This window comes from Phytophthora ramorum (assembly GCF_020800215.1).
Source record: "Phytophthora ramorum isolate Pr-102 chromosome Unknown Phyram_PR-102_s0007, whole genome shotgun sequence".
NCBI classification, from domain to species: Eukaryota; Oomycota; class Peronosporomycetes; order Peronosporales; family Peronosporaceae; genus Phytophthora; species Phytophthora ramorum.
Genome location: NW_027150653.1, coordinates 1,518,683 through 1,545,825, shown reverse-complemented (window position 1 = coordinate 1,545,825; position 27,143 = coordinate 1,518,683). Strand labels below are relative to the sequence as shown.

At 54.0% G+C, this 27,143-nt stretch overlaps 10 protein-coding genes across 11 annotated transcripts; 3 read left to right on the top strand and 7 right to left on the bottom strand.

Moving 5' to 3' along the window:
* Nucleotides 1–2,456: 2,456 nt before the first annotated feature.
* Nucleotides 2,457–3,287, bottom strand: KRP23_8469 (uncharacterized protein; the record flags this gene model as incomplete). Its single annotated transcript, XM_067893913.1, has 1 exon — nucleotides 2,457–3,287. The coding sequence occupies one exon, from the start codon at nucleotides 3,285–3,287 to the stop codon at nucleotides 2,457–2,459; it is 831 nt and encodes a 276-aa protein (XP_067743398.1).
* A 1,276-nt stretch (nucleotides 3,288–4,563) lies between these two features.
* KRP23_8468 (putative ankyrin repeat protein R840) lies at nucleotides 4,564–5,664 on the bottom strand (the record flags this gene model as incomplete). The annotated part of the gene is made up of 1 exon (XM_067893912.1): nucleotides 4,564–5,664. One exon carries the CDS (start codon nucleotides 5,662–5,664, stop codon nucleotides 4,564–4,566), a length of 1,101 nt encoding a protein of 366 aa, XP_067743397.1.
* An 846-nt stretch (nucleotides 5,665–6,510) lies between these two features.
* KRP23_8467 (uncharacterized protein) lies at nucleotides 6,511–8,180 on the bottom strand (the record flags this gene model as incomplete). The annotated part of the gene is made up of 2 exons (XM_067893911.1): nucleotides 6,511–8,090; nucleotides 8,168–8,180. The coding sequence occupies 2 exons, from the start codon at nucleotides 8,178–8,180 to the stop codon at nucleotides 6,511–6,513; spliced, it is 1,593 nt and encodes a 530-aa protein (XP_067743396.1).
* A 251-nt stretch (nucleotides 8,181–8,431) lies between these two features.
* Nucleotides 8,432–10,191, bottom strand: KRP23_8466 (Cytochrome c oxidase assembly protein COX15; the record flags this gene model as incomplete). The annotated part of the gene is made up of 5 exons (XM_067893910.1): nucleotides 8,432–9,073; nucleotides 9,154–9,432; nucleotides 9,521–9,772; nucleotides 9,881–10,030; nucleotides 10,129–10,191. 5 exons carry the CDS (start codon nucleotides 10,189–10,191, stop codon nucleotides 8,432–8,434), a joined length of 1,386 nt encoding a protein of 461 aa, XP_067743395.1.
* A 1,221-nt stretch (nucleotides 10,192–11,412) lies between these two features.
* On the bottom strand, nucleotides 11,413–12,465 carry KRP23_8465 (Solute carrier family 25 member 40; the record flags this gene model as incomplete). The annotated part of the gene is made up of 1 exon (XM_067893909.1): nucleotides 11,413–12,465. The coding sequence occupies one exon, from the start codon at nucleotides 12,463–12,465 to the stop codon at nucleotides 11,413–11,415; it is 1,053 nt and encodes a 350-aa protein (XP_067743394.1).
* A 413-nt stretch (nucleotides 12,466–12,878) lies between these two features.
* On the bottom strand, nucleotides 12,879–14,236 carry KRP23_8464 (uncharacterized protein; the record flags this gene model as incomplete). Of its 2 annotated transcripts, none has more annotated exons than XM_067893907.1 (7): nucleotides 12,879–13,113; nucleotides 13,179–13,393; nucleotides 13,476–13,544; nucleotides 13,609–13,743; nucleotides 13,806–13,910; nucleotides 13,978–14,124; nucleotides 14,192–14,236. In XM_067893907.1, 7 exons carry the CDS (start codon nucleotides 14,234–14,236, stop codon nucleotides 12,879–12,881), a joined length of 951 nt encoding a protein of 316 aa, XP_067743392.1. The 2 variants fall into 2 exon arrangements, with proteins under 2 accessions (XP_067743392.1, XP_067743393.1); XM_067893908.1 differs by having other exon boundaries at nucleotides 13,476–13,541.
* A 425-nt stretch (nucleotides 14,237–14,661) lies between these two features.
* On the top strand, nucleotides 14,662–16,011 carry KRP23_8463 (Bacillopeptidase F; the record flags this gene model as incomplete). Its single annotated transcript, XM_067893906.1, has 1 exon — nucleotides 14,662–16,011. The coding sequence occupies one exon, from the start codon at nucleotides 14,662–14,664 to the stop codon at nucleotides 16,009–16,011; it is 1,350 nt and encodes a 449-aa protein (XP_067743391.1).
* Nucleotides 16,012–19,653: 3,642 nt separating this feature from the next.
* KRP23_8462 (putative 12-oxophytodienoate reductase 2) lies at nucleotides 19,654–21,379 on the bottom strand (the record flags this gene model as incomplete). The annotated part of the gene is made up of 2 exons (XM_067893905.1): nucleotides 19,654–19,657; nucleotides 20,616–21,379. The coding sequence occupies 2 exons, from the start codon at nucleotides 21,377–21,379 to the stop codon at nucleotides 19,654–19,656; spliced, it is 768 nt and encodes a 255-aa protein (XP_067743390.1).
* Nucleotides 21,380–21,779: 400 nt separating this feature from the next.
* On the top strand, nucleotides 21,780–22,925 carry KRP23_8461 (putative 12-oxophytodienoate reductase 2; the record flags this gene model as incomplete). The annotated part of the gene is made up of 1 exon (XM_067893903.1): nucleotides 21,780–22,925. The coding sequence occupies one exon, from the start codon at nucleotides 21,780–21,782 to the stop codon at nucleotides 22,923–22,925; it is 1,146 nt and encodes a 381-aa protein (XP_067743389.1).
* A 1,092-nt stretch (nucleotides 22,926–24,017) lies between these two features.
* KRP23_8460 (putative proton ATPase 1B) lies at nucleotides 24,018–26,912 on the top strand (the record flags this gene model as incomplete). Its single annotated transcript, XM_067893902.1, has 1 exon — nucleotides 24,018–26,912. One exon carries the CDS (start codon nucleotides 24,018–24,020, stop codon nucleotides 26,910–26,912), a length of 2,895 nt encoding a protein of 964 aa, XP_067743388.1.
* Between the last annotated feature and the right edge of the window lie 231 nt (nucleotides 26,913–27,143).

Genomic DNA, 27,143 nt, shown 5'->3' with positions numbered 1-27,143 from the left:
GGGCTGTGTGCTTGGACTACGCTGGATTAACACGAACCTCTGTGGCTTTGTATCAGGGTGGTTCTTCCGACGGACGAACTGGTTCGAGTGGAGTGTGCGGCGACGATGAGTGTAGCAGATCTAATGAGTAGTCTGAAAAAGCACTGCAATTTTCAGACAAGCAACGGAATCGAGAGAAATGGAGGCAGCGGTACCAATCCTTTTGACGATAACAACGGTGACGCCGACCCGGCTAATGAAGCGAGTTTGGTATGGCGCTCAAAAGTTTCTCTCTCCAAGCTTGGACAAGGAAAGCTGAAGCTCGTTCGCCAGGAATCAGGTACAGTGCACAATGCAAAAAGGTATTTCTGCTTTCGTATGTGTCTTTCTCACTTACTGAGTCACCATCATTTTGGCTACACAGAGCTGAAGTCTGGATCCTTGGTAGTAGATGAGGTGGAAGAACTTGATATCCTGGAGTTTCAGCTCGTCGATTCAAATGCTTCAGGGAGAATGCCTGAAACGATGTGCCAGATTTCTCGCAACGAAACAGCTCGTATCCTTAGACCTGCTCCCCAAAAGGTAGTAGAACAAGTTCAGCCACTCTCCACAATAAGTCCACTGTGGCAGGAAAACCAGGATTGTAAGCCTCAAGAGGAACGATCAGCACGTCAAAACCTCACTAGAGAAACAGAGTCACGTACGCTGGAATCAGTCAAGGGACACCCGGAAGTACGGATGGCGGAATTAGTGCAGAGGTCGAGAGTTAAATGGTCTACACTCCGGAGGCGAGGGGCGCGAAAATACCCTACTTCACGGAAAACGCGAAGGCACTTGCTGTTTACCAGGCAATGCACCAAAGTACGAAAGAATGCGGAGCGTATTCTTCTTCAAGCGAGCATGCAATTGATCGAGCGGGTACAATTTCTTCAGAACGACGTCCGAGGGCTGGTGTTTCTTCTTCGCGATGCAATACTGGGAAATTCTAGCGTGAACGTCGGCGAATTGTTGTCGTTATTGAGAGCCATGGTGAAGACTTTGACGTACACACGACCTGATGAAAGCCCAATTACCACTTCCGCTTTAGTAGACACGAACGAAAACCTGGTCCGACGGTTGTCATGGGATATCGCTGGCAAGGATGGAGGTGTCACCATTCTTATCGAGGGGTGGGTTGTCACTGCGGAGTGGGGTACGTTTTGGAGAACACAGCGCAAAGAGTATGCTTGCCTATGCGACAACCACATGATGTACTTCTTCACTAGCCGAACACACTGTGCGGATTTCGTGTTCGAATTGGGTCGTGAACGGGATGGTAATGCATCGGACACAAGCAAGCGAATCTTGAAAGACAACAGACCCTTGGACCAGATTGACTTGTCAGACACGAATTGGTCCGTACGAAAAAGCAGTCTTCTTGAAGAAGATTCTCACCACCACCATCGCAACGCCTTCGCGTTTTTCGATTCAAATGGCAGCATGAGATTGGTCCTGGATGTAAATACTGCCGCAGAAGCTACAACGTGGGTAAGATTGATTGCAGCTGAAATCAGCCGAAATAAACTATTTGTACGAATGCGGGAGTTGAACGAACCACCTGCGGTTGCTACTGCTGAGGAAGACACGAGCAATATGAATCCGCTGAATACTTGGACGGAGATAATGGAACAGTCGTCTGCAACGATCGGCAGGCAGCCGTCGTTATTGCTTCCACTGCGTGCGCTGTACTCGCAGATCGATCGCCTCAACGGAGCAGCGCGGGTAGAACGGTGCAAATCGTGGACACTCAGCCAAGCGTTAAAAGATCTGCAACGGGACCGCGTCAAAATCAACGGCGTACTGCTAACTGGTGCCTCCTTGGAAACGAATATTCTTACGTTGGCACTAGAGATTTTAAGATGCACGGAAACAGACGACGAAAACGCTTCTGCAAGGGCAAGGCAAGGAGAAACTACCCCTTCGGTACCCGCGGCAGCTAAAGAAATGATGGCACTACGCTTCGCGCGGCAGGTGATCATTTGCAGCTCACGTACGCATGGGGGAGGGGACATCCTCGATACTTTGCACCTCTTGTTTGGCAACGAAAGATTTTGTATGTGCCCCGATGCACGGTCAATGGAGCCGATTGAGATCGATATTTCCAAGACCGAGGGTGCCTCAGCAGCTCTTTGCGCACGAATTACGATGAAGATGACCTATCGTGTGATCCCAACGAACTCAATTGGGCCCATGAATGATCTCAGCTTTGCAAGCGTAAATTGTGGTGGTGATGCCTCCAGTTCAAATTGTACCGAGAGTACCTCCTCGGTGCAAAATGAAGACGGGGAACAGTATATGGCAAACGAGTTCAAGGTCTTGGGAACATACACGCAGACGCTGGCTTGCCACTTAATAGAGACCAACGACATCAACGGAAGCGTTCAACTGCAAGTCGCTGACGATTACTCTTCAGCAGAAGCGATGAATCAACAGTTTATCTAACGTCTTAAAGAGTACGAGGAAATCCTTCTGGGTCCTCCAAATGGAACCACCCACCACGGATTTGGCGGCTGCGCGGATGAGTCAGAGGGCTTCACAACGCCTGCGGATTGAACGGGTGGGGTAATTTTGTTCGTCTTGGGCGGAGTAAGGGGGCTAGCAGCCGTAGCAGGCTCCAGTGCAGCATTCATCGAGGTTGCACTGTGTTCGGGTGCCCGCAGCTCAACTGGTCTCAAGAAACGGTTTGCAGCGTTGACAGCGCGTAAAGCGTCGGTAATTTCATCTTTGGCCAGCTTGAGCGCTTCAGCGTCAAGAAGGTCTTCACTTGACCCAAAGACGAAACGATTCCAGTTCAAAAGCTTGACGGACCATTTCTTGACCAGGTCTTTGCTGGCCGTGAAGAACACGACGTGATAGTTCCCGCTTATCACTCCTGGAGAGATCGAGGAAAGCGGGATTTGGGGCGTATCCGTTGTGGCCGATGTCACTCGCTTGCTCTCATTATCGCTGTCGTCGCCGCTACTGCTGTCGGAACTCGAGTCTTCTATGAATTGTCGCGATGGTGGCAGATTGGCCATTCGAGCTTTCAGCTCGAAAATGTTGAGCGAGTACATGGCGTTGACCTCGATGTGGTGGCTGGTTAGCTGGAACGACTCCACCGGCTCATCGACGGCATCCGGTGACTCATAGCCGCGCATATAACCTTCCTCAACGACGTAGTATAGCAAACGCGAGCGCACAGGTGTGCTGACATCAAACTTCTGCCTCCATGTAGGGCGAGGCTCCGGGAAGCAGGCTTGAACTGGTACGCGTATCAAGTAGCCTTCCATCGTAAAGAAATTGCGAAGAGATCACTGTTTGTCGATTAAGTTTGTCCTTTTCAAGACACACGCGGGGTTCTCAGAGAGCGAAGTGCGTGGATTTCGAGGCAGATCGGATAATGAACGAGGCAAATACCCAGCTACATATTTCATTTGTCACGTCCTCGGCTAAATCTAGCAAACAACCCTCGATCTGGTGAACGTTTCGTGACGGATATCACGTGAGTTCGCGCGAAAACGGTCAGTGGAAGACGACAAAATTTCCAGCTGCTATACCTCGCAGAGCTATGCTGAAAGCTTGTATTCTATGGAGTAGCTATTTGGCTCTAAACGCCCATCCATTCAGAAATCGAGTTGAGACTGATCGTCGTCACGTGATGGTCTTCTGCGTCCCAATTTCCTGGACTCGTTTGGGTGCTCCTCAAAACATATACCAACGAAGTGCTTTGAGGGCCGCCTACACCATTTTCGGACGTTACCGTGGAAATTGGTGTCGCACACGCTTCAGTTCTGACAGTGCCGGCTTTCAATCCTGATGTTGCAGGGTTGAATAACTCAATTCTCCAACATGATTCATTTCGTTTTTTCAGATGCTGTAGGTTACTGGTGTGCACAGTTTTCACTTTTTTTTCTTGATAGAGTCGTATGGAAATGCTGTATTCACAAGGTACTTTGATTTGTAGCGCGTGCGATCGCACCAGGTGAATTGTTCGTGTCGCTAACAGCATGTCATCCCGCGATATCTCGTAGGTTTTAGCGAGCAACAATTTACCTTGTCGATGGACTACTCGGATGGATAACATGTTATAGCGGGCAAGTGGATGTCACCGGCTCACTACTGTAATCCTCGCGCAGTAGCACTGAGGCGCATGTCTTCGCGAGTTTGTATGCTCCACTCCATGCGTTGACAGGATAGCCGTGCCCTCCCAGACTCGATCCGCGCTAGTACATGGTCACTCTGCATCGGCATCAAGTGTCCGTACACTTTGATCGTTGGTGTGCCATACCCGTACACCTCGGATACTCTCAACGACTCCGCTTACGTACCGTCCGTGGTGCCTTTTGCTATCTTCTACCTATTAAAGTTGGTGCGTTGGTGCCGGAGTTGTCAGACAAGTCGACTGCAGAGATCCAGGCCCGGCCCGTGCTAAGTCATAGTTCACGTATAACACGTGCCACATAAAACGCGAGAAACTTCACAACGTTTGATTTTTCTTGGGCGATATCTTATCTCTGGGATAGTACGTTAGCACATGGGCTTGAAGAAATTCAGACATTCACCGGCCTACAGCCATTGTACGTCGTTGACAAGGTCACCAGCTTTGATTTTCTTGAGGCCACCATCGTGGTAGTGTGAATCGCTTTTCTTCCTCGGTAGCAACTTCAGGATGCTGGGGCATGCCCTTGATCCGGTTGTCTTGATTGCTTCACGGATGGAACTCGAGTCAATTGGCTGTACAAGACAGTCGCCCGCACCATGAAACTCCTCAGCGACTTCGCTGCTGTACGACTCGTATTTCAACAGCACCTGCAACACAACCTCTGTGTGGCCAAACATCACCGCCTTGAGCAACGAGGACCTCATGGCATCAAGTCCGCTACAATCTGGTGGATTGTACGAGAAATCCTGGGTAGGTGTCTCGAGTAGAGTCGCCACCACCTCACTGCAGCCATTCTCCGAAGCTACTGCCAATGCATGATAGATATGCCATTTGCCACATGCACCAGTCTCAAGCAGTACTTTCACGACCTGTGCAAAGCCACAAACCGTGGCTTGAATCATCGCTCGTTCTACACTAGCCGAAGAAGCCTTCCTGACAAAAATGTTCACTAGATCTGCACGGTTCTCCTTGGCTGCATTTGACAATGCCTCGCCGAAGTAGATGCTCATCAGTCCATCATCGCTTGACGCGTCGAAGCCCGATGCCCCACATGCCATCACCAGTAGCTCCACCGCATCCGTTTGGCCCGTCCGGGATGACTTGACCAAAGCACAGAATAGCGTTGTTCGATCCGCCCTTTCAATAAGTAGCCTCACTGTGTCCAATCGACCCGTGAGCACAGCATAAGTCAGTGTGTGCACTAACAACCAGCCCTTTTCGTCAGCGGAATCGAGAACATACTGGACAAGCCGGTGATGACCACCACATATCGCCTTCTCCAACACGGTAGCAGCATTCACGTCTCTTATGAGTGTACTTCGCTCAAAGAAGAACGCCACCACATCAACGTGCCCGTTCGATGCAGCCTCACGGATTGCCTTGCCACTTCCAACCCCGAAGTCGTCAGCGGGGAGTAGCCTCACAACTGATAAATGACCATTGGCGGCTGCGGCGACCAGGGCCAATGCCTTCATCACGATTGAACATTTGTCGATCAGGAACATAACAACTTCCTCGTGGCCGTTAGTCGCTGCAGATACCAGAGCCTCTCCTGGATGACATCGAGTCGAGTACGAATCCCACAACAGCCTCGCGATATCGATATGCCCATTCATTGCCGCACCAGTCAGCGCTGCTGCCGAACATCCCTCCGTTCGGTTGTCAAGCAACCATCGCACGATATCGATTCGACCTCGTAATGCTGCACCGTCCATCGCTCGTACGGTCAGGCGGCGAGTGGCCCCATAGACTTGGATTACACGCGGAAGATCGTAGAACACGGCACTGTCATAAGTCACTGGCTTGAGAAAGTCGTTGACCACCTCGTAGATGTGCCGAATCGCCCGCAGCTCGGCAGGAAGCGCGAAGGTGACGCTCAACAGCGACGACTCCATCTTTACACGCAGTAAAAGGGAAAGTGTACAAGAAGAAAGCCTGCACCAGTTGAGAATTGAGCGACGGGGAGTCTCCCAGGCAGGTATGTACTTTCCGGTCATATGCAGTAGTTCTTCTTGCAGATACATCTGCGCAAGCTGTTGCGACCCATGCATTCTTCAGCGTACATCAAAAGTCGGTCGTGTTGTTAACGCAGCACAGGTAAATTCCACATCGGATCAAAGTATCTCCCCACTAAAGCGCAGTGATTCTACGCCGTTACAACAATGGTGCAAGCTCAAACTGAGAATAATATCCACAGCGGAAAAACGTCGTCAAGGCTCGCGAACTTGAGAAATACTTGGTCCCTGCTCACCATTTTCTTCACATGTCTCATGAGCTCCGTGGCGTACATCGTATTCCCACCGTTAGCCCTCTACAAACCGTGTACCATCTTCTTCAGCCTCGTGCACCAGCTACTTCGCAGACTTGTCCGAGTCAAGCTCGTCCTCTTCATCACTGGGATGGTCAATGCTCAACCGGCGAGCCACTTCCGCATCTGAGAGGATACTTGACGTGACGTTTCTCATCGATGGAAGAAGAGTCGATGAATCTGCTGCTGCTGTATCTTCGTCCATATACTTTTCTGCAGGCTTTGCATCACCTTCGCTGCGGCGGCGACCTTTAGGTGTGGGTGAATGTCTTTCAGTTGACGCTACACTCGCTTCAGAAGTGTCCAACGGCGCTGGCTCACTACCAGCAGAGCTCGATTCTGCTTTACTGACCAATGGAGTATCCGTCTCGTCGTCTTCTGATGTTGTCGCCACAGCGGGTTGTCTATCGTCGGCAGCCTGCTTGCTGGACCGCCGATAGCGTGCGTAAAGCTTGAGCACAAGGTCCACCATTTCCTTCTTCTCAATGCACGTAACATCGCTGTATCCAGCACGATCGATGCACTGCTTCAGCTCCTTGATAGACATTTTGTGCACGGCTTCAATCGAAACACCAGCCTCGAGAGGGTTCTTGTACACCCTGGACGGCTTCTTGCGTTTCGGAGACAACTTTTTGTTTCGCTTTCCAGTCTGTACTTGCTGGCGCTGCGTTGGCGAGAGGTCGAAAGTGGACAGATCATCCGGCAGCGGCATGAGCCCCACCATAACCCGCAAAAACTGCAGCGCCTGGATGAAGAAGTTGAACGGCCGAGGGCTGTTATGCCCGCCAGGGAACTTGAACAGTTGATTGGGGCCATTATGGAGCTTATACAGCGCCTCCACATGGTGCGGCCCCACCAACTCGTCCTGCAACCCCACCACAAAGAACGCCGGCACCGCGCACTTGTGCACTTTGGCGATCGGCTTCAGCTTGAACATGTCGAACTTGGCTCGCTTCTTAATATCCCGTCGGATAAGTCTCATCACGAGCTTCACCGCGATCTTGGGGACGCCCAGCTTGCCATCCTCCACCAACTCCGTCGCGAGTTTCGGCAAGCTCGAGAACGGCGAGTCCAGCACCATGGCGTTCACGGACGAATCCGACTCTGCGTACAGCAGTGCCGCCACGGCGCCCATGCTGCGTCCCCAGAGACACAAATTCGACGTTTCACCCGTCTTCCTCACGTACTTGACGGCTGTAGCAATGTCCGCCTGCTCGTGGTAGCCCAAGGACACGTATTTGCCCTCCGAGAGCCCGGAGCCGCAGAAATCCAGGGCAAACACCGTAAACCCCGCCGGGAGCGCGTACATGACGATCTCCAGAGCCCCCAACCTGCAGGAACTGTTACCGTGCAGAACCACGATGCACGGACGCTTGTCCTTCTCCTGCACTTGTCCGTTCTTGGGTGTACGCGGCTTCCACCAGCTGCACTCGAGCGTGTAACCCGCCGGGTTCTTGAGCTTGAGGTCCACGCGTTGCACCGAAACGTCCCCGATCTGCGCGCGCTTTGGTCCGAGCTCCGAGGGCGCGTACTGCGCTCGTAACGGGCGGATCACGGTACTCACAAGGCCTTCGTAACCCTCTTTGATCATGGACCACATGCCCCTACGATCGCCGGCGGTGGCTGTGACAGAGACAAGAGACACAGCGCTACAAGGTCAGATATATTGCATAGCGGCAGAGGGGGCTGGGGGCGCGTACCGGAGTCGTCCATGGCGGCGACGTTCCGTTACTATCGAAATGCAGCGCTGGGTGCTGTATCAGGTGGTAATGGTGATCGGATTTGAAGGGGAGTACAGACTGTACTGCGCAATACGTGCGTACACGGCGTTTACTTTTGTGGATATGTATTTTTTGTGATTTGTGTTTTAGTCTAAGCGAGTTGGTGATGACTCACTCGCTTCAAGGTGCACGCACCTGATACTGCAACAAGTCCTTGCTACTGGGTGGACAATTGCTGGTGGTTTACAGCGTCTTGGGGGCGGCCTTGATGACGGCCTGAGCTGCCTTCTTGAGTGGCTTGGCGAAGTTGAGCGTGTGCTGCGACCAGAGCGTAGCCGTTAGGAGCACGATGGCGCCGCACTGGTGCGAGATGGCGAGCGGAATGGGCACGCAGTTGATCAGCGTGGTGATGCCCAGCAGCACCTGGCCGCCAGCGGCAGCCAGCGCCATGTTCAATGCGTTGCGCGACTGCTGCGGCAGTTGGTTCCAAATCTGCGGGCGTCGAGCCATTGTGTACACGCCACCGAAACCAGCCAGCGTGCTGAGCGCGAGGACGCGGTGGTCCAACTGCACGAGCGGCACGTTCTCGAAGAAGTTTTTGTACTTGGGCTCAATCGCGAACAGGTCGTCCGGGATCCACTGCTCGTCCATCTTGGGGAACGTGTTGTAGGCCATGCCGGCATCGATACCTGCCACGAACGCACCCGAGAGAATCGTGTAGCCGAGCGCGGTCGAGACGTGGCCCAGGATCTTCCGAATACGAGTCACCTTCTTCAGCACATCCGGCGAAATCATATCACGTGTGATCGCCGCACGCGACGGAGGCGCAACCAGGTTGAAGCCGGTCCAGAGGAGAACACCAAGCGTCGTGAAAGCGAAGCCAAGCTGCCAGTAGTAGTAAAAGCAGAATGAACAAGATAATCGTCAGCACCAAGCCAACACCATACCACGAAGTGTGTACTTACGTGAGTGGCAAGGCGGTACGGACTGACGCGCACTTCGTTGCGCTTCTGCAGCTGCTCGTGACCATGCTCCTCCAGACCACTGCGCACCATCCACCAGCCCACACCTCCTTGCGCCGCACCCAGACCGAAAAGCACTCCAAAGCGCTTGTACAGCTCCACAGGCAATTTCTTGCGCAGCATGAAGTAAACCAGAGGTGCCGTGTATACCAAACCAACCGTGCGGCCGAGCATTCGGTGGCCATACTCCCACCAGAAGATGCCCTTGAAGTCCTCCACCGTCTAGACACCACCAGCACAAGTTCCGAGTAAACTAACATTGCAACAAACATCCTTGCCTCAATACGTAACCTTTGGAGCAGACCCGTACCATGTTTTTGCGCTGCTGATACTCAGGGAACTGCTTGTAGATCTCGAACTGGGCTTCCCACTCCTCCGGGGTCATGGGCGGCAGGCTTCCCTGCGGCTTCCACGACACCATGGACAGACCCGACCTCGTGAGACGGGTAGCACCACCGATGGCAATCATACCGCCGACCATGGCCGCCGTACCGAAGATCCAGTACGCGACCGGGCGGTTGGCCGCCACGTTCTCAATCGTGGCCGTCGAAGCCGCGAACTTCTGCAGAATCACACACCACACAGAGTCAGCAATGCCGAACACCCTCCACTACAGATTTTACCTCTATAACGACGCTGACAGCATTGCAATCACTCTCTACACACAAACCCGAGCTTTGGTGGAGTAGACCAGCGGCTGCTTGGTCGTCTTGGTCGTTTGTAGGCCCAGACGCGTCCACATGGACGCCGACTTGGTAGGAGCGGCTATTGTCGGCTTCACCATCGTCTGGTAGCAGCTGCTAGCTAGTCCGAAGCCTCTCTGCACCACCAGCACGGACAAAAGATCAGGATTCGGGTGGTACAACCGTTTACCTACGGGGCGCAATATCGCGCCATTTCCCATGCCAAACGACGTACAGTGGCAGCAAAGCTGTGGGTGGCGCCGAAGTGCGCGCTGCGTCGAGCTGCCTGCGTCAGCATCGTCGTCGAGGGCCTCAATCTAATGTGTTTGGGGACTTGGTCTTGGTCGCGTTTCTCGATTTGGCCGATTTCCAACCAGTAAGTGACCGGCTTCAAAGCCATGCACGAGGCGTACCCTGGGTTACACGATTGTGCGGTGTGAAAGGCACCGAGAGCGTACCCCATAATGGATCCCAGTCAACAGAATAGCTTGGTTTCAACAAGCAGGAAGTTGAAGTGGCCTCTTGACAGCTGGAGCGACACTCAATCAGTTCATAGGATGTAGCGAGAAATATATGTTTGTTTGGAGCAATCAAGTAGCCAAATACGCTTTGCGAGTGTTTGTCAATTTTAGATTTGCGCGTCGAGAAGAAGTAAAGCCGTCGGCAAGATGAATTCTTCAAAGTTGTCCGACCACAACGGGCGTAGCTTCATCAGTACGGTGAATTCTATGGTACGAATCATGTCCTACATAGAACGCATTCACAGCATGAACATTATCCACCGAGGGCGCTTCAGCGATGTAATCGGAATTTGGTACCATCCAGAATGCGTCAGTATTGTGGTAGGTGACGTTGCAGGTCCTGCGAAGTATGGTGGCGAAGGTCAACGTGTTGCTCCTTGATAAATTGTCAGACAAGTATTTCGAAGTAAAAATTGCACCACTCATCACCAATTTCCACGTTTTTCAGGTGAATGACGCAGTTCCCCGAAAGGCATTGGCTGCACTGGTTCGGTTGCTCTTGCCTACAAGCATTCTCCCAACTACATGGAGCTTCAAGGGAAATGCAGGATCCACGATGATGAAGTGAAATGGTCATTCCCAATGGTGCCGAAATCGGTTGGGGACATCGAGAAGCAAGCTAAAGAGGAGGCAGTCAAGAATGAAAAGAGCAATTGAAAGTCGGCTGTATTCGTGGGCAACGCGCGATACTAGGTGCTGGTGGCTAGCTCCCAGGGAAAGAAGCAGGTGCAAAATATCACTCGAAAAGACAACGTATGAGTCATGCCGGCCTGCTTACCACCACGATCTCATCATTCAACGTGGCAACTTCAACATTCACCATGGTCACAACTTTGAAGAAAAAGAGTCCGCAACTCGCATTATAATTAAATATCGGACCCTGTATTTTCCATCACATCAGAACGTCAATCATCCAGCTGATTCAGCCCTGCTCTCCGCTTCGACGAGTGACCTCCGTCACCACAACTCGACGTCCTTGTAGCTCGTCCGCCCTCCTCTCATGCAATCCCGAGCTTCTCCTTGCCGAGCTCGTAGCAGGAAATCATGATCGCGCAGGACGGCGCCACGCGTGCCAGACGTGCGCTGAGTCCCGTGAAAGCTCCGCTCACCCCCCTGCTGGCCACCACCTGCCTCAGCACCACCATCCCAGACGGCTGCGATCCTTGCGCCGTCATGGACACCTGCTGCAATGTCTTGACCACATCAAAGGGGGTCGTCACGGTAGCAGCAATGGCTCCCGACACAGCGCCGCATGCGAACGCCCTCTGAGTCCGCGTGAGTTCGCCGTGCATCGAATTCAACCGCCGCTGAAGGTTCTCGTAGGACGTCCAATAGATGGCCGAGAACGGCACGTCACGAGCCAACGTGGCGCCCAATCCATTCGTCAAGGACGCGTATCCTCCGCGTCGCACGGCCTGTTGGAACGTGGCCAAAATCGAGGCCCCGACCTTCTCACCTTGCATCCTCGTGCGGATGAGCTCAATAGGCGACGTAATGGACGCCGCGACGATCCTCGCCGTCGTGCCGGCCAGCAACGGCATCAGTCCCTCCATCTCCGGGAACCTCTGGCGTCCCTCGTGTAACAAGAGGTCGTAAGACATGTAGTAGAGCACCGTGGACGGCACGGCGATGACCATAGCGGGGGACAGACCCGCGAAGAGACCCTGCAATCCCTCCGTCTGGAAAATGTGGCGAAGCGCGTGCGACGTGCCCTGCAGCTGAGGCGGCGCCACCGCCCGCGAGCAGGACATGCGCATAGCCGGTAGCGCCTTGCCACCGCGTCGTGAGGCCTGCAGCTTCTCCACGGGACGCGTCACGCAGCGGTTGCACACGCAGCGCGTGCGGCACCGGCACAGCTCGGCGACGGAGCCGACGGTCGAGTGGGTCACGCGCAGGTCCGAGAGCGCCTTGACTGGCGCCATGGCCGTCTGGATCTGAGACTGGATGCGCACTTTGGCCACGTCCAGCGGCGTCACGAACAGCGACGTGAGCAGCGCGCCAGAGGACGCCGCCGCGGCCTTCTTGAGGGTGTCCTCGCCCTTCACCTCCATCCTCTCGCCTTGACTTTGAGTATATCTGGGCTGTTTGGCAAGTGGACGGAGGACTGACGACTGTTGCCCACGGCGGGTATTGCACCAATCACAGCGCGGCCACGCGCTCAGAGCCAATGAGAGCTGCAACAATGCAAACATCGTGATTGGACGGCTGGCACAGATGCCTCGTATTAGTGGCTGTCTCTGTTACGGACGCTGTAGATATAATGTCTTCAAGTGTGATATGTATATGTATCTACATGTTCCGGTGGTCCACATTGACTGGTCATGAGGTCGTCAAACCCGGGTGGTGCAGTCATTTCGAGGCGTTTCGAGGTGTTTCATTTAACACGTCGGACAAGAATGATGGCGGTCAGGTTGAAGTGATTATTTGACCCGCACTGGAGCGCATTGCTTGACCAGCACTGGCCCTAGAGCTCGTCATTGGCCTGCAGACGCCTCGTCTGAACGGTTTGATGCATCTCATGAGCCAGAGACTGCAAGAAGCGCAGCGGCATCCCGCGTGCGATGAAGCCCCGGTACACGACCTGCTCCTCGTCCACCAAACCCTGCTGACTTCTGAGCTCCGTGACGGCGTCGGTCAAGACCTGTTCATCTTGCAGGTCGATATCTTCGTCCAGCGGGTTTAGAGTCTTCAGCAGGAACCTGGCCCCACCACGGGTGCTGTTAGTTGCGGCATCACAATAAAATTAAGCTTGTGGAGGACGTACTGATAGAGGTCCTCCACGTGAATGTAGTTGTCGCGGAAGCGCGACAAGGCTGCGACCTGGTCGTAGGACCAATCGATGATTTTTTCGAGCACTTCTGCGTTCGCATATTCGGCGTTGAACGCTATCAGTTCGACGTCGGTCAGACCGGGGATGACCGGGAGAGCTTCTGCCTCCTCCTCTTCGTCGCCATCTCCAGTCTGGTCGGCGCTCTCCTCCTGAAATCAGAGCCAGGGCCGCAAATTGCATTAGTTGGGTGTATACAAAGTAACCGAAGTGTGGTCGGCTTCATGCACGAACCAGCCTTCGTTTTCTCTCAAGATACGCAGCAAGGGTCTCGTCGTCGTCCTCCTCCTGATCGGCTGTCTGCTTCATACAAGAACGATATCATCGTAGGTAGCGCATCGTGAACAAGGCAAGCAGTTCCATGTACCTGCTCGTACTGTTCTTCAGGGTAACTCGAGCGCTCCCATGCGTCAGCTTCTACCTCCTCGGGCGTCTCCTCACCAGAATTTAGTTCGTGTAAGGTTGCCTCACGCTCGCGCTCTGCCAGTTCCTCCATACCACGCTTGTTCAAAACCCATGAGTCGTCGCACGAGTGTGAAAGTTAATTCACTGGCAAACACGCACCTGCCAGCGCTCTTCTTCTTCGATCATCATTCGTTCTCTCGGAGATAGTTTCCTCTCATACGGTTCATCTGGGGTCTCTGGAACCTCTTCGGGTTCTGCTTCCTCCTGAATAGGAACCATGCTCGTTAAATCCTGGACATTTCACCTGCGATCGGCATTAACATCGCACCACCTCTGTATCAGTAGACACTTCCTCAACGGCGTCCTCTGTCTTGGCTTCATCGCTCCATGCCGACGAATCCTGAACCTGATCCGCATTGTCTGCTACAGTGTTGTCCTCGACGGCTTCGTCGCTGCTAGAGAGCTCAGCTATTGTCAGCTACATCACAAGTATGTCAGACGCACAGTACACACTATAGAGTTAACCGACAACAAGTTCCTGTTACCTGCAGCAGCAGAACTAACACGATAACCCAGCGAAGAAGTCTCATCCTAGCTGCCGAGTACTCGGCACGATGCTAGTCAAAGATATGGCTACAGCCCCCGAAAGGACGCCGACAGATCGACCCTAACTTTAGGATGCGCTTTAGTCTGCGCTGCAGGTCTGAGAATGATTTCGGATTGTCAACAAGGTGTTCAAATAGCTGGGAACACCACCTTTTACGTCCTGGTCATGAGCTTAGATGCCGAAGCAGCAGGCAGCATACAGTCAAATTGGCGGGGCGAAGCAGCAACCACCTGGACCTGCACGAGCACTAAGCGCTTACAAATGACGAAATTCCTGAATGGTTTCTGCTGGATCATGACGTGTGCCGCGGTACGAAGTGTTATAAGCGCTGTTCCAGTCCATGCTACTCGACCCCACGTACATCAAGATGTATACCGCGTACTCCAAGAAAGCCCTTCTGTCAATCTGATGGTGACCATGCGTGGCGGAACTGCTGCGGCCCTGGAAGAAGCCGAAACTCTATCGTCACCGTCATCGTCTGAGGCCAATGTGACATTGCGGGGAGATCGAATCACCCGGCTCGTCAAGTCCCTCAAGACGTCTGCTACGCTGGCACAGAGATCCGTCATAAAGCTTCTCGATCAAAAGGCCGCAACTTTCGCGTCCTCGACAACGCTCTGGATCTCCAATCAACTGTTCATCGCCAATGCGTCCATGGAGCTTATCCAGAGGCTAGCCCTGGAGTCGTCGATCGTGGAAATCCACGAGGAGCAAAGCCTATCGATGGGGAACAGCTTCAAGGAGGAACACTTTGAACTCTTTGAACTGATGTCCGGTTTGGACCTTCCGCTGAGAACGAACACCCAGGCGTGGGGTGTCGGAAAGATTGGCGCAGAGGCTGTGTGGGCTCAGGGGGTCATAGGCGAGAACGTCACGGTTGGCACAATCGACACTGGTGTGCGAGCCACTCACGAAGCACTACGAGACAACTTTCGTGGTGACTATGGATGGTTCGATCCGGAAACCAAACGTGCAGAGCCTTACGACACGTCAGGACACGGAACACACGTTGTGGGCTCTATTGTCGGAGTAAACGGTATTGGGGTTGCCCCAGGAGCGAAATGGATGACATGTAGAGGCTGCCGAAGCACAACTTCGTGCCTCGAGTCAAGTTTGCTGGCATGCGCGCAATTTGTACTGTGCCCCACGGATCCAGAGGGGGAGAATTATGACTGCCGCAAAGCACCACGCATCGTAAACAATAGCTGGGGTACTGCTCGCGGAGCAGCAAACTTTAGTGCAGTTATTGCGGCCTGGCGAGCTGCTGAGATCATCCCCATTTTCGCTATCGGCAATTCGGGGTCGTCTAAAACGTGCAGCACAGTAGAATCACCGGGTGAAGCGAGCAACGTAATTGGTGTTGGTGCGACCAGCTCCGAAGACGTGTTGCTGCCACAGAGTTCAACTGGGCCTTCCATTGATGGCCGCGTCAAGCCTGACATTACCGCACCAGGAGTGAGAATTTATTCAGCATGGTGGACTAGAGACAACGTGTACACTATCACGTCCGGGACTAGCATGGCTGCTCCACACGTCGCGGGGGCAGTCGCACTGCTACTCAGCGCAAAACCAGAGCTAACGTTTGAGCAAGTTTGGACCGCATTGACCAGCGCTGCGGTGAGGGACGGAAACCTCGTCAAGAACGCCGCTTTTCATTCATTATGCGGCAACATCTCAGCCTCCACGTTCCCAAACAACATTTTCGGCTACGGGAGAGTAGACGTCCAGCGAGCAGTTGCCGCAGTGGCAGGCGATTAAAAGATGGACACAGTTGAGGATGTTCAACTGAACGGTGAGCAGACAATGTTTTTCGAGTTAGTGCTCGTGCCTTTTCCATTGGTATGCTTGGCCTTAGGGCTTGAAATTGCATAAGGTGGTGTACCCTTCGTCGCCCTTGCTAGGGTCCCAGAAGAACTTGTAATCCAGCATCGGGTTGAGCGGCCAATCGTGCTGGAAGCGGTCCACAAGGTCCGGGTTTGCCATGAACATCCGTGCAAAGCCCACCAGATCAGCCGAGCCGCTTCGGAGGATGCCTTCAGCAGTGTCTCTCGGGGGCGGTTTTTTTTCATGCTTTCATCGGCTATTTTTTATTGCGTGCATTTTCGGTTTCTTTTTATTCCCCGCCAGCTATTTTCCATGCGGAGGGTGATATTGTATGCCACCGGTGTTATTGTATGCCACCGGCAAAATTGTATGTCAGATTTTAACACAAGATTTTTTTGGAGAGGTGGGTGGAACAACTCCTTTTTTCTAGTGTTTTCTGTTTTATCTTCTTTTTCTGAGTTTTTTGCTTTGAATGAAATGCAGGCATACAAATGTAGACGCGGTAGTGCACACACTACTTACCGATCAGCTTCGAACAATGATGTGCCCCATCCGAAACGAGTAGTTGATCATAGTGGCAAGCTCTTCAGCCTCATATTCTTCCTCTTTCTCAATTTCGTGAAAATCCACATCCCAGTGACGTTTACCACCGCGCAAAAACGGTGGCTTGATTGTTCCGACGAAGTCCCGACTGATTTCAACACCATCGTCACCTGTGTTGGTCCAGGTTCCCAGAACACTCCAGTTGATAACACTCGCGGGCTTATCGACTAATCTCTTGATCAGTGCGGTCATACTATATTGTGACCTCCTGAGACCGTCGCGTTCCAGACACTTAGCTTTCTTTCGAGGACGCCCAGGCGGTCTACGAGTTGGCAAACCCCGGAGCATTGCGCTCAAATCCACTGCGTCCACTAGCTTTAAACAAGCTAGTACGTGTGCGCACAGCCATCCAGATTGGTAAAACGACTTGCAGTCGCATTTGAACTTTTGGCGAATTGTCTTGATTTCATCCACACACCAAGACGGAGAATCCCAGTTATGCTCAAACGACACTCGCTCGAGAATTGTCACGCGGTGGAGAGATAGATATCGAAGCTGAACGTTTTCGATCTTCTCGTGTGCTCTCATAATTCCGCCGAGAGAACGCTTATACAGCTTTGTTCGTGCTGTATCGACGTTAAGACCGTGCACGTTGTCATCTTGAACCACGTAGTAATCAGCGTTGAAGTAGTACTCGCCGATGCAAAGGATTGCTCGTTTCGATTTTCCTCGGTGCTTCGGAAAGTGGTTCTCATGAGCACAAAGGTTCATTGCAGCTTGGAGTATCTCTGCTCCGACCGGGCCACTTGCGTAGTGACATATGATTTCCGAGCCAAAGTCCATGGCGCATTGCGTTAGAATTCTTGGCAACGTCCCGGCTAATACATGGCCAGTAGCAGCGCGAAGGTGCATGACACTACTTGCTTTGATGGCGTGATGATGGGACTCTATTGGGTTTTGGTTGGGCACGATCCCAGGCTCGTCACTGGCTGTGTAGAACCACAGATCCCACGGATCAACGAGGTATTGGTCCTCTAACCAATGAGCGTATTCCGTTTCCCCTAGAGCAGCCCAATTCGATGTTACCAGGTTAGATAGTGCTTCGAATTGGTCGAACGACCGCGACAGACTCAGATAGTCGAGCTGCGGCTTGATGATGTTCTCGTAGCGGTCAGAGTCTGTTAGAAGGCTCTTCTTTCGTCGAGCATTTCGATCCAAATGTGGCCAACAGTTCAACAGCTTAATGTCCGGCCACACCTGGCGGAATGCATTTGCAATCTCCGAAGAATGATCCATTGATCCAAACTGTACGTCCAGGATTCCCCCGAAAAATTCCTTGGTGCGATCCTTGACGACTGTAAAAAGTCGAACGTATGCGTACGCGGTCTCAGTCCGAACGAACATGAACGCAGCCGGGTAAAACTTTTGCTGATATTGGTGTGTTGCAGTATATCTCACTCCATATGTTCCGAAGGAGACAAGGGTCCAACCACCAAAATGAAGCTTGTACGTTCCATCGGTGGCCATGAGTACTTCTTTCCGTTGGCCCAACAACATGCGAGTAACCGTTCGAAATAATCGCCTCGATGTGAAGATAATCCCCACGGAAGTCTGTCCAATCTCCAATGCGTCCGTAAAGATGTCTAAAACGAGCAGTTCGTTCTGGTATTGCAAGGGCTGGTGGCTAACCCGGAGCGCGTCATCCTCCACAAAGTACCTCATATCCTTGAAAAATGTGGTCTTGGTAAAGCACATTCTTGGCGATGCCCACTCCATGATGTCTGCATATGTCGTAATGTCAAAATCACCTCGCTTTCGGAGTTTATGCGCTCGGTTTTTCAGTTGTGTAACTGAAGGCAGCAAAGTCAATGTATCTTCATTGTCGATGTACTTTGTTTGCAGTGTGATCAAGCACTGACGCGGGCCCTGACCACCAAGAAGTAGGTTGTCAATCTCCGAAAGGAACGGCTTGTGGATGCCAGTGCGCTGCGCCATCACAGCCACTTTTGCGGTAGTGTGAATCCCACTTCGAAAAAGGCGGAACTGTCCGTTGCGCTCTTTCTTAATTCGAGCTTCTGCAGTGCAATCAACATGAGTTGTACACGACAATCGCGTGGAGAAGCGACTGTTGCCGGTTACAGAAAATCGAGCGTTCTCCAACCCGTCGAGCTGCGCCCGGGCTTCGGCCTTCGTTATGAATGTGACTGGGTGAACAAACTCTTCTCGACTGTGAGGTATGCTGGATCCGGATTCCATGCTCGCTACGAGAGATACACCTTCGTGTTCTTCGCCACCACTCGCGTACGAATAATTGCTGTCACTAGCCGATAGTTCAGCAGCACTTGCGCTTGTATGGCTCTGCAACAGTTCATTGCCGCTGCCACTGCTTCCAATTGATGCAGGTGGTTGTCGTCGCGGGGTTACTTCACATGCAAAGTCCTCGCTTTCGCTGGATGACGAAGCTATCACAGGTTGGCTAGTCGGAGTCGGTGTACTACTACCTTCACGCGCACTTTGGAGCAATGGCGAGGGCACCGTGGTAGCGGGTTGAGTCGTGGGAATGTCGCTGCTGCTTGACGACAGTGACCGCCGTGAACTACTTTGAGCATCACTGACACGGGGCGGTGATTGCGAGGGTACGGCCGTCGCCGGTTGAGTGTTGGGGACGTCGCTGCTGATAGCTGACACCAACCGGCGGGAATGCCTTCTTTGAGCTCTACGCGAGCGCATGGAGCCTAGGGGGTCACAACAAGCGGAGCAACTTGACAGCAAGGGAAGATGCGGAAAGCTGATGTGGTGGGAGGCTTCTGTTGTGGCTGGATCGGTTGGAACTTGAGCGGTTAGTCTATAGGCAGACTGCTTTGAGGCTAATTTGAAAGTGAGCAAGACTCCAACGAGAGAACACAAACGCATGTCAGCGAGCGTGAGCAGCCAACGGAGACGTCAGCTGCAAAGGCGCTCTATATTGGAAGGATAGCGCACGAACGTCATTTGTTTTCAGTTATTGAGCTTCAGAAAATTCTTTGTGGTATATTATCTGGATTTAGTAGAAACCGCATTGTAAGCAGCACAGATAATTTTTTAACTCCAGAAAGAAATTTGACTTAAACGTTACTACCCTATAATGTACTGAAACGAACAAAATGAAATTTGCAATGAATGAAATTTTCTGGCTACAACCCAATCAGAATCAATCGCTATCCTCAGATTCGTCGTCGCTTGATTGGCTATAATAGCCTGCAAGATTTGGGCTTGGTGTGGTGGAGTTGAAGTTGTCGACGAATTCCGGTGTCCTTGGTCGGCGCGGCGATGGAAAGCCCCACATCTCTTCGTCCTCCGTGTCCGAAGCGGATTCAGAGACCAGCTCGCGGCCCTGTCTGATCCGGCGCAGCGAGGTCGTTAGCATATCGATCTCGCGCGCTTGGCGTCGGATCGTCTCTTCAGCATCGCGAAGTTGTTGTCGAAGGTGCCGGATGCCGTCGTAGGCATCGTTGACGGCGGAGCGAATGTGCCTGAGAGCGCGCATGGCAAATGCGAAGTGAACATCGCCTCCGCTCCGCCGAGCAGACATTTCATAGAGAACATATCGTCAGATAAAGTATGATATTATAAGTAATTTCTATGTAAAATTCCAATCAGTTTCCAAAACGTGCACTTCTTGCCCTTTCGTCTCTGTGCACCCTCATTTGAACGCTACATCAATTTCGTACAGCTACGAAATCAATAATAGCCATCGAAATACAATGTAACTGCACTCATGGAAAAAAGCCACCGGTAATAGAAAGTAGCCGGTGGCGACATGAAAAGAAGCTTTTCCCGTGTCTCTCGAGTAGCCTTTGTTGGCCATCACAGTGCCCTTGAAAGCCGTCTTAGCGTCGAAGGTGATCAGCGGGCGGCACTTATCATGGTAGCCTGAGCCAGAACCGACGCCCTCCCACCCGTCGAGAATGGCCAAGTACGCCAATCCATGCTCCGAGAGACGTCCATACACGTACATGAACATCTCAGCATTATCGACGCTACCCATACCACCATACGGGCTGTTTGGAGCCGTGCGCACACCAATGCGATCAGCTGGGAACACAGTCTTCACCGCCTCGATGACCTCGTGCAAAAAGCGGTAGCGATTCTCGAATGAGCCACCGTATTTGTCAGTGCGCTGGTTTGTGCAGGATTGAAGGAACTGGTCGACCAAGTAGCCTCCCGCCGCATGCACCTCGATGCCGTCGAATCCCGCTGCTTTCGCTCGTTCGGCGCACTTGCGCCACTGTTCTACGACGTCAGGGATCTCGTCGAGTGTCAGTGCACGGGCTCGCTCGTAGCCCACGTGCTCACCGTTGGCGTTGCGCGTTTTGCCAGTCTCATACAGCGTGGCAGAGGACGATACCACCTCGGTGTTCCCATGAAACGAGGGGTGCGACTGGCGTCCCATGTGCCAGAGCTGCACGAAGATTTTGCCTCCCTTCTTGTGCACACGGTTGACAACCTCTTTCCAGCCTTCAACATGCTCGTCGGTATACAACGCCGGTGATCCGTACCAGCCAAAAGCCTGCTCGGAAATGGCACACGCCTCTGTGATAATGAGGCCAGCCGCAGCGCGCTGCTCGTAGTAGACAGCATTGCGCTCCGTAGGCACGTGGGTGTCGAGGTCACTGCGAGCACGGGTAGCAGGACCGTGCACAATGCGGTTCTTGAGCTCAAGTTCGTCTCCGAGACGCAGCGGCGTGAAAAGCTTGTAACTGGCTGTCTTGGAGACCATAGTTTTGAAACAGTCGAGTGAAGTTGGTTGTTCAGAAGCCTGGCAATGGCAAAGTGAGTGTTTGGCAGGCAATGGAGTTTCCGACTGACAAGACCTGACCTAAGCATATCGTTTACGTCAGACATGTTCGCATTTTACCTGAGCCATGTAAGTAAAGAGCGCCGGCCTTGCCTATCGTCATGGCCTGAAGAAGTTCTGACCTAAACAAGCTGCTTGCGTCAGACCAAGTGCGTAAAATGTAGCCATCTCTGATGATTACTGGTGAAAATACAGCCGCAATCGCGATTTCGGCTCGAATGCGAGCCATAATCGACCTAAAGTGCACTCCTCTCAGACTTTCACTTTGCAATTCGCTTTCTACAACACCTCAGCTACCCAACAACAGTGTCGACCGAACGTCATGTCTCCACCCGAGAACTACAAGCTCTTCACGCCGCTCGAGATGGGCAACGACCTGGTGCTCAAGAACCGCGTCGTGTTTGGTCCCGCCACTCGCGCTCGTATCAACCCGGTCAGCCACGCCCCGAGCGAGATGAACGCCATATACTACGAGCAGCGCGCTGGGGCCGGATTGATCATTTCGGAGGGATGCGCCATCTCCGAGCAGGGCTTCGGTTGGTACGGATCCCCAGGACTCTACACGGATGAGCAGGCCGCCGGTTGGAAGGAAGTCATCGACCGCGTGCACAAAAGAGGAAGCAAGATTTTTGTGCAGCTCTGGCACATGGGGCGCCAGTCGCATCCTTCATTTCATGGTAACAACGAGGTAGTCTCGGCCTCGGCGACACAGCTGGAAGGCGGCGCCACGCGCAATGCGGACGGCGATCGTACGGGTTTCGAACGAGCTCGCGCGTTGTCACTCAGCGAGATCCCCAGTGTGGTGGAGCAGTACCGCAAATGTGCCGAGCTTGCCAAGCAGGTGGGCTTCGATGGCGCCGAGGTGCACGCAGGAAGCGGATACTTGATCGACCAGTTCCTACAGTCGTGCACTAACGAGCGCACGGACCAGTACGGCGGCTCATTCCAGAACCGCTACCGCATCCTTGACGAGATCGTGGAAGCAGTGAAGACCGTTTACCCTGCCGATCACATCGGTGTGCGAGTCTCTCCGTCGAGCAAATATGGCGGCATGGGCAGTGCCGACAACACGGAGCTGTTCTCGTACGTGCTCCAGCGCTTGTCGGAGCATGACTTGGGGTACTTGGCGATCTTAGACGGCTTCGGCTTTGGGTACTCGGACAAGAGCCGTGTAATGACAGCGCTCGATGCCAAAATGCACTTCAAGGGGACTGTGATGGCCAACTGCAGCTACACGCGTGACACCGCAGAGGGCGTCCTTCGCAGTGGGGCAGCGGACATGGTGAGCTTTGTCCGCGGATACATGTCGAACCCGGACCTGGCGGAGCGGTTCGAGAACGACTGGACGCTCAACGACGAGCTCGCGTATGAGTTTTACTGGGACCCGGCGAAGGGCAAGGAGGGGTACATTACTCCTCCAGCGTACAAGCGGCCCTGTCCGCTGAAGAAACTCATGCCCAGCTTCTAAACGCGCAACTGATGCTGCAAACGCTGAGTCCAGTTGAGCCAGCGTCGCCGAAAACTAGCAAGTAGCCGATGCAAGCATTGGCATGTATTGAGCTTTCTACCTAGAAACAAATGGATTTTAGCGGAGCCACCACGACTTCCAATATATTGGTACACGTAGCGCGATTCATGCTGCGTGGTGAGTAAGTAGCAGAGTTGCGTTTGCCAACTGTGACCCAGATGCCAGGCCTGTGTGGACGGGTAGCCGCCGCTTGCCACCACCGGCTGGAAGTGCCTTGTGATGCTTCAGGAATGGTATTAATACCCACATTTACGCTGAAAAAAATGATGAATTGTTGGTACGGCGGTATTACATGCACACTGCGCAAACCGAGCGCGGACCACCGGACGCTGATTCGTGCGCAGGTCGTGACAAGCAGCATTGCCCGTCCTGCAGCGGAGGTATGGCCATTCTTGAGGCGAGAGCGCTTGACATTTAGTTTCAGCGGCAACGGGCTTCGCAGCTCGGCGAATAATTTGCCAAGCAAACATCGACACTGCAGCGCAAGACGATGTGCGGATACCTGGCTCCAAGTGCGGAGCTGTCCGTGGCGAGGCTGTCCACGGGAAAATCGAGCGTTTACACGTCGAGCGGATCCTCCGCTTTGCCGTTCCGCCCCGCACACAACTCGTACAGTATGCGATACCCGTCGAGGCAAAATTCACCACAGCTCGAAATCACCGCCAGCTGTGGCAGGGAACCCGCCACCTAATTATTTCCCCAGCTGCAGTGCTGTACTGAGTGCAGGCCACGGCAGAGCTCCAGCAAGCTCTGCCGTCGTGGGGCTCGGCGGTGTCCGCAGTCTCTGGTCGTCACAAGCTTGGTGTCAAAAGCACAGAGCCCGGGCGCTGGAGATGCGGCGCCCATCGAGCGCGTCAGTGATTGGACAAAACAAATCGAGCGCGTCGCTGATTGGGCAATCCCAAAACGGATCTTTTGGCCCTGGCGAGGGAGAGAGCCTGATACTGAAGCCGCGCGCGCCACTGGATCGCTCACTTCTCTTTTCCCCTCGTAGCGCGCAAGCGGATCTTCTTGCAGAGCAGAGAGACCAACATGTCGGAGCACAGCCCGCTGCTCGCGAACGGCGACGAGCACTCGTACAGCGGCGTGAGCAACGACGACCGCTTCTACATGGGCGTGGACAAGCGCTCGCTGCTGGACACGGGCGAGGCCGGCCTGAGCACCGTGGAGGCGTCGCGCCGACTCAAGATCTTCGGCCCCAACGAGCTCGAGAGCAAGGAGAAGAGCCCGTGGCTCAAGCTGGCCGAGCAGTTCTGGGGGCCTATGCCCATCATGATCTGGCTCGCTATCCTCGTGGAGGCCATCACCAAGGACGTGCCCGACTTCTTCGTGCTGCTCTTCTTGCAGCTGCTCAACGGCACCGTGGGCTGGTACGAAGAGCTCAAGGCAGGCAACGCCGTGGCCGCGCTCAAGGCCAGCCTCAAGCCCGAGGCTCAGGTCATCCGCGACGGCGTGCACCAGACTATCAACGCCGCGCTGCTCGTGCCAGGCGACCGTGTGACACTGTCGGCCGGCTCGGCCGTGCCCGCCGACTGCGACCTGTGCGAGGGCAACCCCGTGCAGATCGACCAGGCCGCGCTCACGGGTGAGTCCTTCCCGGTCACGATGGCCACGGGGGACAACGCCAAGATGGGCTCCACCGTCGTGCGCGGCGAAGTGGAGGCTGTGGTCTCGGCTACAGGTGGCCAGACGTTCTTCGGCAAGACGGCGAGCCTCATCTCGTCCGTGGACGAAGTGAGCCACTTCCAGAAGATCCTGATCCGCATCACCATGTTCCTCATGGCCATTTCCTTTGTGCTCGTGGGATTCTGCCTCGGCTACCTCATCTACAACGGCGAGGACTTCCTCGAGGCCATCGCCTTCTGCGTCGTGCTGCTCGTGGCCTCCATCCCCATTGCCATGCAGGTCGTGTGCACGTCCACGATGGCGCTTGGATCGCGCAAGCTCGCCGAGGAGAAGGTCATTGTGACGCAGCTTCAGTCGATTGAGACTCTCTCAGGCATGAACATGCTGTGCTCGGACAAGACCGGCACGCTCACCCGTAACAAGATGGAGCTGCAGGACGACCTCCCGATCTTCCACCCGACGGCGACCCGTGAAGAGGTGCTCGTCACCGCTGCGCTCTCTGCCAAGTGGAAGGAGCCCCCTAAGGACGCTCTGGACACGCTGGTTCTGAATGCCATCGACTTGCGCCCGCTCGACCAGTACACAATGATGGACCACCTGCCGTTTGACCCGTCGGTGAAGCGTACCGAGTCCAAGATCCGCGGACCGGACGGCAAAGTCTTCAAGGTGACCAAGGGCGCCCCGCAGATCATTCTTGCACTCGCCCACAACGTGACGGAGATCCAAGAGGAGGTGGAGGCCAAGGTTTTGGACCTGGCCAGGCGTGGTATCCGTTCGCTGGCTGTTGGCCGCACTTCGGACGAGGAGGCTGACGGTGGCTGGGTGTTCCTGGGCATCATGACGTTCCTGGACCCCCCGCGTCACGACACCAAGCGCACGATTGAGCTCGCTCACCAGAATGGCATTGGCGTGAAGATGATTACCGGAGACCAGGCTGCTATTGCTGTGGAGACTTGCCGTATGCTTGGAATGGGCACGACCATCCTCGGCACGGATGTTCTACCGACGGCTAATGTGCAGGACGGCCTCTCGACGACGCTGGGTGCCGACTACGGTGCCATCGTTGAGAGCGCTGACGGCTTTGCTCAGGTGTTCCCGGAGCACAAGTTCCTGATTGTTGAGGTGCTGCGTCAGCGCGGATGGGTGTGTGGTATGACCGGCGACGGTGTGAACGATGCCCCAGCTCTCAAGAAGGCCGATGTCGGTATTGCTGTCGAAGGCTCCACCGATGCTGCCCGCGCTGCTGCCGATATTGTGCTCACGCAGCCCGGTCTGTCGGTTATTATCAACGCTATCACGCTCTCGCGCAAGATCTTCCAGCGCATGCGCAACTACGTGACTTACCGTATTGCCTGCACGATTCAGCTGCTCATGTTCTTCTTCATCTCGGTGCTGCTGTTCCACCCGGACAGCTGCCGCTTCCAGCACTTCATCCCCCGCGTTGGCGAATGCCCGTACAACAACAACGAGAGCACGGAGGCTGTGGACCCGTACTTCAAGTTGCCGGTCATTGCCCTCGTGCTGATCACGATCCTGAACGACGGCACGATCATCTCTATTGCTTACGACAACGTGGTGCCCTCCAAGCGCCCGGAGACCTGGAACCTGCCGCGTATCTACTGGGTGTCCACCACGCTCGGTCTGATCGCTGTTGCCAGCTCTCTGCTGCTGCTCTTCTGGGGACTTGACTCGTGGAACGAGACTGGTGTGCTCGCGTACTTTGGCGTGGGTGAGCTCCCGTACGACCAAGTCATGATGATGATGTACCTGAAGATCTCTCTGTCCGACTTCATGACGGTGTTCACTGCGCGTACGGAAGGTCTGTTCTTCACGCGTGCCCCTGGCCGCCTGCTCGCGGTTGCTGCATGCTTTGCTACGGTTGTGTCCACGCTTCTGGCTGTCTTCTGGCCGTTCACGGAGATGGAGGCTATCTCATTCAAGCTTGCTGGCTTCGTCTGGGTCTACTGCCTCATCTGGTTCTTCATCCAGGACCTGGGCAAGGTTCTCCTCGTCTTCCTGCTTGAGCACATCGACCACATGAACGTCTTTGAACGCAAGGTTAGCAGCAAGAAGTACGTGAAGCATGAGGCCCAGCGCCAGAACCGTATCCGCATGGGTTCGACTCTGTTGAACAACGACTCGTTCATGCGTGGCTCGTTTGTGGCTGGCCGTGCGGTGGGCGGCTCCTTCGTGGAGCGCAGCGTGACGCTGGAGCAGGCAATGGACCGCCTCGTGCGCCTTGAGGCTGAGATGAAGGCGATCCGCGCCGTCATCCAGAACGCTTCGGGTACCAAGGCATAAAGTGACACGCTGTTAAAGCCACACATGAAAGAAGGCGCCGACAGTTTGAGCTATGCTAAGTCGGTCTGTTCATAGTGAGTGACTACCCGTTTGCATTTACCTAGTCCAGCCAGGAAGAGATGCAACGATAGAAGAGTTGTGCGTCAATGAAGCTTACTACCCTTGTCTTCTGCTTTGTTGTTTTTCCTTTCGTGGTCGAGGAAGGTGTTTGCCTGAGTGGAGCTGTTGATG